Source organism: Nanorana parkeri, unplaced genomic scaffold (genome assembly GCF_000935625.1).
Source record: "Nanorana parkeri isolate BGI_ZX_2015 unplaced genomic scaffold, ASM93562v1 scaffold241, whole genome shotgun sequence".
NCBI lineage: Eukaryota > Metazoa > Chordata > Amphibia > Anura > Dicroglossidae > Nanorana > Nanorana parkeri.
Genome location: NW_017306509.1, coordinates 1407280 through 1418805, shown reverse-complemented (window position 1 = coordinate 1418805; position 11526 = coordinate 1407280). Strand labels below are relative to the sequence as shown.

General features: G+C 41.7%; 1 protein-coding gene across 1 annotated transcript in view; it reads right to left on the bottom strand.

Annotated features, from left to right (window-relative positions):
• MOB3B (MOB kinase activator 3B) overlaps window positions 1-11526 on the bottom strand; it is a 49683-nt gene that overhangs the window by 9378 nt on the left and 28779 nt on the right. The window contains exon 2 of the mRNA XM_018556530.1: window positions 7973-8175. Coding sequence (XP_018412032.1) covers window positions 7973-8175 — 203 coding nt within the window. The remainder of the gene's footprint in view (window positions 1-7972; window positions 8176-11526) is intronic.

The following is an 11526-nucleotide window of genomic DNA, read 5'->3' as shown; positions in this document are numbered from 1 at the left end:
ACAAAGCATAAATATTTTATACACACGCTTTATCCTGTATTATTGTGAACTGCAGGGTTCACATACAGTTTAAATCAAAAGTCTAGGTAGATCTGAAGAAACCTTCATTGCAATATAGCTGTGCTTTACGTTGGACATCATTTGATTTATTTTTTACATACAAGTACCTGAATCTGGTTTCACATCAGCCTCTGTCATCCCCCTGCACAGCAACACTTAGGGTCGGTTCACACCACAAAGTGCATTCCAGAGAGGTCAGGCTCTGGAATGCACTGAAGCGCACCGCAGCCACACCCAAACGCGTGGCACATCAGTGCCTGCAGTCCAGTCCAGTGCGATCTGCAAAAATGGTGCTTGCAGCATCTTTGCAGATTGCACTGGACCGGAAAGCAGACATTGATGTGCCACGCACTCTGGTGCGGGCGGGGGCCGCGGTGCTATTGGCTTCAATGCACCGCCACGCCCCCTTCAGCCTCTGAATGCAGGGAGCCAGCCAGAGTGCAATACTGTGTGTGTTCCAGAGCCTGACTGCTCTGGAATGCACAGTTTGTGGTGTGAACCAGCCCTCAGACTGGGGGAGATATGGGCAGAACTAGGAACTAATTAGGCCCTGCTGCATGCACATGTGCTGAAAAGGAGAAGGGAGCAGAGTGAGTAGACTTGGTCTATCAGGATGATGCTTCTCCCTTGTTGTCCAATCAGCTAGCTGGAAGGTGACACCACTGTATTCCTTAACCCCATTAGTAAAATGTGTGTCACCTTTCTGGTTACAGAGGTGTATGAATTACAAAAAGAACTGTAAATGCTTTGGGAGGTGATTAAGTATATGAACAATTCAGCTGTAGATGTAGCTGTTTGACTGGAATTCAGCATTATGTAAACTTTGTCTCCTGTGCACTCTACAATATTATCTCAAAAAGCCTTTTCAGCCTTGTTCAGTTCTCCTCTGTAATCTACAGGGCACCTCCGCTGTACGTTATGGAGAGGAGGAGCATGTTCTGTAGTCCCAACACACTTCCTGTCATAGGGTGGCAACGCTGCTTCTTCATACGTAAAGCACACTGAGCAGGTGTTACGCTAGGACAGGAAGTGTGTTAACTGGCAGGATCACAGGGTAAAAATGAAGAAATTAAAACCGATTGGAAAAAAATAAAAAAAACGAATGCAGCCACCACGTCAAGGACTGGTACGCTGCAATACGTTACATTTTTGACCCTGGGATTGGATGCACTTTACCATTTTTTTAAAAACTGTACCCTTTGTGTAGACAAATGCACTAAATAGCGCTCCTCCAGATTTCCTCAGTTCTCAGCATTTAGGGCAAGACATAACACTTGTTTTATTTTTTACTTGCACATTTCCACCACAAACTGAAAACAAAATAGAGCACAAAGCTAAACTGCCCCGTCTACCTGCAGCAAACAATAACAACAATCCTGCAGACACACATTTACACATGCACAACATATGCCAGCTACTAAAGAATCAAACTGTGCACCAAGGACGTGTCATGTAGCAGTGAAGCATATGCTGTTTATTTCCCCTCATTTAACAAAGCAAATTACTGACCCATGGCATCAAAGAGCTGCACAGAGTTACTCGAAAGCCCAGTAACATTTAGTGTCCATTATTTCAAACTCAATGACTCTGAAAAGAAAGCAGCTGTGGGGAAAAACTAGTCCGCCACGCCTGCCCTAGACATACAGCTGGTTAGTCATTAAAGCTCCAGATGTGAAACATAAACTCTAATTATCCCAATGACTAACCAGCACTTGTACACTAAATAGATGTTTTGTTCTAACTGTTTGCAAGTAGCGGTTAAGCATGGCATTTGTATAATACTGGATTGAGTTTGCAGACACTAAAAATGTAAAACATCTAAAAAGACAGAGTAACCTATGGCCACTGGGAAAAGAAGAATGTAGAATGGCCAAATAATTACAGTTGCTGGAGTTGGCGTGCACATCCCAACAATGACTGCTAGATAAAGATAAGAGGAATAAGAAAGCTAAAACTAAGATTTTCGTACTAAAATTAGTGTTACTGGAATGGTTATCAAATACTTACTGTCATTTGATTTTCAGAACTTATTTCCATGCCAGCATACACATGGGTAAGGCTCCACTCCCAAGCTTCATAAGACTCCATACCAAAAGATCTAAAGTCCACCCTAGCTGTCCCTATTACTGTAACTAGTCTCTACACTTTCTGGGGCAGGAAGTATCCAGCCATTTGATAACAATTTTCTGTTTCTCTGCAGCATACAAGGGAAATAACTAGCCAAATAAAACTGGGTGCGTTTCTGGGAAGAAATATTTACTCGATGGGCTTCACAGTTGCCAGCACAACATAAACATGTTCCGAGAAGACCATGTTGCCACTCTACAGATCTACAGTCTTCAGCAAAACTTTTGAAGAATATGCCCAGGAAGAGGAATTCACCGTCACCTCAGGTAGTGACATGTCTTTAGTCCTGTATGCCGACTGAATAGTCTTGATTATACAGGAACCAATAAGGAACAAATAGAGCCCTCTTCCCCTCTGCTCGTTCCATAGGGGTTGACGAATAACTGATCTGGGAGTCAAATTCGTAAGTCGCGTAAATGTAGGTCTGCAAGACTCCTTCCGCATACAGTGGATGAGTCTGGTGTGTCTCTGTCTTTGAACGTAGGCAACACAGACTCTGGTTTTAAATTAAAATCCGAGGAGACCTTGGGCAAAAAAAACTTAACACGGGAATGAGAATGACTGTGGGGAAACAATGTCACAAATGGTTCTATATATCCCAAGGAACATTCTCTCGGAAGTATCTACAACCAAAAAGTTTGCTTTAGGAGTCCGATTCTACAATGTAGAGTTTTGATTATTATTAAAGGGTGGATCAGATAGATACTTCAAAGACAAGAGGTAAATCCCACTTAGGAAACAATGGGCGTCTTGGTGATCCTAGTTTCCTTACATCTCGCAGGAATTATTCTACAAGGTCCTGTGTTTTCATAAAAGCGGATAATGCGGATAGCGGGACCTTTGAAGATTAAAAACTAAGGTCTGTCTCTAGGTCAAACGGCAAACATTCCAGAACATGTTGGACCTGGGTTTTACAGGTACAAAACGTACTTTGGCTGCAAACTGAACAAACTTTGTCCAGATGTTGTTGTAGACCCTGTTAGTGTTGGATTTCCTGCAACTCGGTAGTGTTTTTAGGACTTGACACGAGCATCCAACTTCTGTTAAGCTATCCTTTTTAATACCCAGACCGCCAGTCGCCGACCTGCTGTGCAAAAGGTGACATCAGCCATTCTCTGTCAAGAGTCTGGACGTAAAGGTATCAACACTGAAAATGGCCAATATCAGCCGTTTCTCCTGGTACACTTTGAAAAAAGAATTTCACAATCAATGGCATCGTTGGTAAGGCGTAAGCTGTTCTTGAAGCTCTATAGTGCCATCAGCTAATCCCTTTTCATCCCCTGGGGGCAAGTAAATCTGAAAAAAATCTTGCTCAACTTGGTATTGGGGAAAGACGCAAACAGGTCCACCTCCAGACAGAACCATGTTTGAACTATCCACTGAAAGACTTCTAGGTGTAACGACCACTAATCTATCACTGGCCTGGAAAGGCGATCTGCTTCCACATTTTGGTCCCTAGGATGTACACCGCTGTTATGTTCTGTAGCAGCTTCTGTGTCCATACCATTATGGCTTCTACGTCTTGTAGCAGGGACGCACACCTTGCTTCTTGATATAAGATACAGCTTTCCCGTTGTCCAACCTGAGTTAAACAAACAGACTGACCAAGGAGATGTTTGAAAGCTCACAAAAAAGGTACAAAACTCTGCTCTTCCCAGCACACTGGACTCCACCTTCGCACTAACTGGCCAGAGAGCGCGCGTTTGCAGTGCGCTCAACTTGTACCACTGGCATCTTCTGGAACTGTGAACCATGAGTTGGGGAGCAAGGAGTTACACTGAACCAGTGTTTTCTGTGTGTGCCTACCACCAGAGGCATTGCTTTATCTGAATTCTCTGTTGCAAAGTCAATGATGTCCACTGATGTCGGAATGGGTGCACATGCCATTGTACCCACTTTATAATGGGTATTGTTGCTGTTAATGTTCCTACTGTCATGAGATATTGTCTTGCTTGCATCTCCAGTGTTATTACTGTGTCCCTGTGTTTGATTAGGGTTTCTCATAACTGAGCCAGCACAAGCACTTTGTCTAGGTAATGATGCAACCCTACCAGTTTCTCTCTCAACAAAAGCAATCACTCCCATTAACACCTTAAAAGGTGTGTGGGGATGTTGAAAGCCTAAAAGGCAAGACAGTACATTGAGTGTAAATGTTGCTCGGCCACTGAGAACTTTAAGAATTCTTGATATGAATAATCTATGGGTAGTTCTAAGTACATGTCCTTTAAGTCGATCAAGAGCATGAAGTCTACTAGTTGGACAGATTCAATATTTGACTGCAAAGACTCCATCTTGAACTGTTCTGTATGGTTGTCTTGTTGATCCTTCACAAAATCAAGGACTGTTCTCCAGCCCCCTGAATTCTTGGTGACCCAAAATGTTTGGGAATACATACCTCAATTTATAGAACTAGCATATTTGCATTCTCGACGTACAATGCCCGATTCTTGTCTGCAGAACTGGGAATTTTAGTTGGAACATAGGCACTTTTGAGAAATTTAAGCATGGCCCCTTAAAATATTCTTTATGACCCAGGGATCTGTAACCAACTCCACCCAAGCATGGATGAAATGACCACAATGGCAAATTGTGTGCAGGTAATAGCATGAGTCTCATGGAGTAATTCATGAGACTAATGCGATCAGTCCCATTCGCAAGTGTGAGTAGGGCCTAAGACTGGAAGTCAGCACTTTGTATATCATTTTATCCAAAGGTCAGGGAAGAGAAAAGATACATAATTCCAGCCAGCTGGGTAAGGATGGATGAAGCAAGGCAAAGTGAAAGCAAGTAAAGTGGATTTTGACACCGTTTCACAGCTGCAACCCAGGGAATGATAGCGAACGGTGTCATGACAAAGAACAATGAAAAGTTACAACAGCCACCATGCACAGGTACTAATATGTGGGACAGCTAGAGGAATAACATGTTTAACTTTATGATGCTTGCAGACATGCTCAGTCTGGCTGATTTTTTCTGGCAATCCATTAGGTATTCACAACAGCAGACATACTTGGTCAACTGATCTGATGAAAACTGGTTTATCATACAGGTTAGAGAGTATTGTTTGATCTTAATTGTTTCTCAGAGGACCAGCCAGACACTGGGTTGTCTGTCTGCGTTCCATACTCAGGCATAATTAAACATCCCCTATAAACATGGATGTGACCTCAATGTGCAAGTTTATGCATGAAGCTACCAAATCAGTCATGTAGGCATGATCCTTTGTGATTTCTGGTACTCTTGAAGGCCATACATTTTTTTAGTTTGCCCTGGCCAAATGTACACATGCCATGTTATGCCAGATCACCAGGTGTATGCAACTAATAGTACACAGACAGTTTCTACTACTTAGTAAATGGCCCCAATATTTTCACAAGAAGTTTTTTTTTTTTTTAACCCACAATGGGTTAAAAAAGCTAATTTCTATTTCACACTTTGTGGAATTTGATATCAGTATAATTAAAATGGGTGCTGCATCATTTTTGAACCAATACAATTTAGGTCCTTAAAAGACACATTGTCATTCACTTTCTTCTCCTCATAACCATGTGAACAAAAATGAAAAGTCCTAGTCTGTCTGCAAGAGGAGACATATTTGTATAACCATGTATACAGACAGCGCCAGCTGTCCAATAACTTTTATAAAAGATTTCAGATATTATGATGCTCCAGCCACTACTTACCAGAACAGATTAGCCTGTTCCCTGACAAACGACCTGCATACTGAGATCAACACTGTGTGTAAGGCTATCCACAAAAGGCAGTGAGGAAGAACACATGAAAGAACAGGAAGACAGGACAACATAGATGACTTGAGGCATTTCTCTATACCAGAGACTGAACTACTCTCATTTTAATTAGGGAGTTTTCTTGCTTATGACTGATTAGGCTGTCACCTGTCACATATGCAGCCCAAGGAGAAATTGAATGATGACACAATACTTAGTTCACACAAACAGCCTTTCCTTCTGTCTACGGGTTCAGACACTTTGATGTTGGAGAACTCAATTCTAAAATTAATTATACTGGAACATTTTTTATTTTAAAGATTCAGCAATTAAAATGAGTAAAATACATCTTGCAAGTTTATCCATAAACAAACAAAAAAAGGGTAACCCTGCGTCCTTCACTGAAGAGGAGTTAGATACATTTGTTTTGCAGATATCACCACCGTTGGGCCTACCAATAAATGTTTCTAAGGGCCAACTTTGACAATAAAAATAATGGCATAGCTTATTTTTAGTGACAGTGCTATATTTACATATCTGTATAGATGGGAGGAGAAAATAAACTTAAAGCAACCCTTTTAAATTATCTCATGCCTATCCTAGCTTGTTCAAAGCAGCACTAAAATAGGTTTCCAATCTGGTCCCCAAAGGCCCTTGGGGAGGGACCAGACTGAAAACCCAAGGATCATGTATGACAAGCTAGATGTCATACATCACCCCATTCTCAGAGCCATTAGTGCACGTGCAGTGCAAGCAGCGAAAGCTCCAAAAGGGTAAACCTGGATCCTTCCTTGTTCTCTACAAACAGAACATAATAGCACACATTTTGCAGTGTGCAAGTATGCTCCCAAACTTGAAGGACATTAACACTCCCTGTTTATGTGGCATGGCAGCAATATTGCGATGAGGTGGCAGGCTGGGCAGAAATATCACATCAAAAAGCCAAGCAAATGGCCAATGGAGGTAGATGACAAAAGATGACATTTACCGTATATACTCGAGTATAAGCCGTCCCGAATATAAGCCGAGGTACCTAATTTTACCACAAAAAACTGGGAAAAAGTATTGACTCGAATGAGTAGTAGGGATAATGTAATTGGGGATGTGACACTAAAGCTGGCTATACACCTATAGATTTTTCTCTGACCATAGATAAGCCTATGGCCAGATGGAAAAAGAACTAAACTGTGTGGATGGACGAATCTCCCACTGGACCAAGCTTCAGTATCTTGCTAGTTGGCTCCGCTGGCTGTCAAAATATCTGAACAATGCCTTCATCCAATCAGATTGTTCAGGTATTGAGAGAGCCAGCGGGGCCGACTAGATACTGAAGCTTGGCCCAGTGGGAGATTCCTCCAGTCACACAGTTTCGTGTAGATGGAGGAATCTGTTGCACTTTTTCCATCTGACCATAGGCTGAGGGGAAAAAAAAAAATATATAGGTGTATGGCCAGGTTTATGCTGCTGGGATGAAGGAAACGTATCCGGGGCTGATGAGTGCCCTACTGCTGGAGATAGATAACATATACTACTAGGAAAGAGAAATATACTGATGTAGACAAAGGGAAATTTGAGGCAGATATGCAGCTAAGGAGACTTTCTATTGACAGCTTAGCAGCTACATATCACTGATCTCACTAAGCTTTATGTTCAGATGAATGACAGGTATTAGAGAGTCCGTGCAATCAAAACACTACTAGGTGCTTTGGAGAGGGGTTACCAGGGGTAGGTGAATGGTGAACTGTGGGTGGCCATCAAAAAGTTGCTGTGGGCCTTTTGAATTGTAGTCAAGTCTGTGTGTTTGTTTTGGAATCACATATTAGGTGACAATTCTGACCAAGGCTTTATTAAGTGTTAGGAGAAAACCATCCTTTCAGTTGCATATACAAATTACTAATTATCACAAGAGTAGTATTGCTAGGACACCTAATCCCAGATGTGCTAGAAAGGGTATATTTGTGCATATAAACTGGGCACTAAGAAGGAACCACAAACATAATTGCCAAAACAAACAAGCCACGGATTTCACATTAGTGGCAGATTTCTGATTTCCTTACCAATGGTTCTAGCTCCTTCCGGTCTATGAGGTTCAGTTCTGTCACAAAGTAGTAAAAGTGCTTGTAGCAGGTATTGACGTGTGCTTCTGCTCCCATGATTATAATGCGGTCAAAGTGATGAATGTATACATGGACAAATACACGGAATAGTCTGCACAGTATCTTCTTGCAGATCTGCAGGAAATTCTTTGGAAAAGGAACTCCTATCAATACAAAACAAAAAGGAAAGACAAAAGTAATTACAGCAGCAGTAATATCAGTGGAACTGTCTTTATAATGTATAGAAAACTGGAAGAATGGTACACATCTAATAGAATGAGAACTGTTACATTTCATCTAAACCATCATTTATTATAGTCAATCATAGTACATTCTGTGTCATCTCTGTATGCCAAGTAGTTAAGAAAAAGGGATCTCCATAGATGATCTGTCGGGTCTTAATTGCTGTGTGTGTTTCCATGGGCCAGATGTGTCCTCACTTCCTGTTCTGGTAAAACAAAGTGAGAAAAAAAAAATCACCCTAGTAAGGACCCAGACAGCAATAAAAAAACTAAAACTAAAATCCTAACATTTCCCCACTCTATCCAAAACGAAAAGGAAATGCATGTCTAGAGACATTTACCAGAATGTCAACACATGGATACAGATCCTTATTAGAAAATCCTTTATTGATTCACAGCGTAAAAACAGCAGTGACAAACATGCTGGCACAGTTTAGCCAAAGAGGCCTTAGTCATAGCGGTTTGTTATCCCATACAAAGCTCTAACAGTCCACCATAAAAATGGAAAATCGGAGAAGTAACAATTTACATAATTACACCTTTGTAATTAAAATCAGATCAGGATAGCAAACAACCACAACAGCAGACAAGCCATAGCGGTACACATCTTGCAAGAAACCATCTAACCAAATACACTTGTAACATTCTATACCACCTCACTGTTTATGGCCAGCATCATTCAACCCACTTGCTCTGAGCCCAGGTCATCCAGGACTCGCCCCGGCCTGTGACTGAACAGTGAAAGGAGCAACATTATGCAAAAGAGCACATCAACGGCATCCCTTTAGACATGCTTGCAGCAAATCAGCAGAGTACAAAGCTAAAGCCTGCAGTACCCAGAAGGAGATGCAAGCACATTTAAAAGGGATCCCAGAGATGTGTGCTTTCATTTAATGCTTTTCAGAAAGATATGTGGCAGAAAGCTATGAGGTTTAGGGCTGCAACAACTAAATCGACTATAATCGATTGAAAAAGTTGTCAACTTTTTCAATAATCGATTAATCGGCTTCCGATCAGTTGGCCCTGTTCACAGCTCCACACGCTGTGCGCCGCACCTCCTCCCCACCTCACATTTACAGGAGCCTGCCTGCCGTACTACCAAACTCCGAGCCAAGAGCAGCAGAGAGACCCAATAACAACTTCACCATGTCTTAATGGAGGTATTTATTGAAAAAGAAAAATGTTTTGATTTAAAAATTTTGATCAGGAGAGAGGGGGGTATGGGAACAAGGGCAGTTGTTTAACGGTATAATTCACTTCAGCTTTAAAGTATATTTTCACTTGTGCAGCCAAACTCGGATAGCACCTACTTTATATTTTTTACATGTTCCCAATCACATAGCATTACTTAAAGGAGAATCCCGGGCAGAAGAAAATGTAACCTCACAGTGGGGCTACCTTGCTCTGCAAGTATTAAGTGCTCATTTTTGTCTAGGGTCTAAAATAACAAAGAAAAACTCACCAAAATCTCGACACTGTCTGGCTTCTAGACTGGTCCATGCAGCCTCTCTCCCCCTCAGCTCTGGCGGTCTAACAATCCGTGAGTCATCACGTCCAATACAGTGTATTGGACATGATGGCACAGAGGGACATTTCATCGCAAGGGGAGAGAGGCTACAGGGACCTGTATATATAGGAGCATAATAACATACCAATAGGGAGGTGTGTAAAGCCTATGATGTCTGGGCCATACAGCCAGCAGAGCTGAAACCAAGAGGTCATAGAGATTCCAAGGTTTCAGGCTATCCACTACGCACATTTGATTTCTATAGTAATGACAAACTACTTCTAGATTTACTTACACTTCTGTTGGAGGTAGGCAGTACAATCTAGGGTCAGCAGGCCTGCATAAACAAGCCATGGCCTACCTTTAGCATCAATTAAAACACATTGAAAATAGGATTCGCTACATACCCTGTTTCCCCAAAAAATAAGACCTACCCCGAAAATAAGACCTAGTTGTGACCATTCCCAGGACCGGTGGTGACATAAGGGGGAAAGAGTCGCGGGAGAGGGAGGAGAGAATCAGTGGTGCCAACGAAGCCGGCGCTAGAGGAAGCGAGGCGGCAGCGGAGGAAGCAGAGCCGCATAAGCCGATGCTTCCTCTATAGCGCCAGCTCCTGTCACAGGCGGAGTGATACCAAATGCCCTTCGCCTGTGAGGAATCGATAGTGAAAGTGCGCTTCGCTCATTCTGGCCAGCGATTGGTTAGCAAATTGCTCTTGGAAAGGTACGGCACCCCTGATTGCCCTGATCACCATATTTTTGTACATGAATAAGTGTGGATTGTTGTACATTAAAAAAATTAAAAATAAGACCTACCCCGAAAATAAGACCTAGTGTGTTTTTGTGAGCAAAAAAAAATATAAGACACTGTCTTATTTTCGGGGAAACACGGTAGTTGTGCTGTACAGTAAGTATGTTCTGTCACCCACTCACAGGCTTGATTTAAGAAGACAAATAAGAGCTCCAGTGACACAGTAAAACAACTACTTATATGCTTGGAAAAATAAAGAAGCAGGTTAATCCGTGATTATACCTTGTGTGCAGGATCTTAATGTTCCAAAGTCGTTCAAAGCAAGAACAAAAGTAATCTGAGGATTTGTATGCAAGTGCTGTACAACAACCTGAATCTTAAAGATAAAAAACAACTATTTCATTTTTGTAACCCACCCACAGCACATAATCAAGAAAAGCAAAACAAATGATGTTACCGATTCCATAGAAAAAAAATCTATTTTGAATAGAGCTGCAGCTAATGATTATTTTCAAAATCGATTCGTTAGCCGATTATTAAGTTCGATTAAAAAATAAAATACATTTTTAAAAAATTGCGGTATTCTGCATTGCGCTGTATAATGTACTATTGCTGGGTTTTGTAATCCTCTATAGCTGGTGGTATTCTGCATTGTGCTGTATAATGTACTATTGCTGGGTTTTGTAATCCTCTATAGCTGGTGGTATTCTGCATTGTGCTGTATAATGTACTATTGCTGGGATTTGTTGTACTCCTCTATAGCTGGTGGTATTCCGCATTGCGCTGTATAATGTATTATTCCTTGATTTGTAGTCCTCTATACAGCGCAATGCAGAATACCACCAGCTATAGAATGAGAATACCAAACCAGAATGTACCATCAGCTATAGAGGAATACAACTCCCACTATCCCAGCAATACATTATAGAGCACCATGTGTGGAAAAGTGCAGGCTTACCTGAGCAGTATTCCAGCAACTTGTTTCTGAGATCGGGCCTGTCTATCGGCGGCTTTCA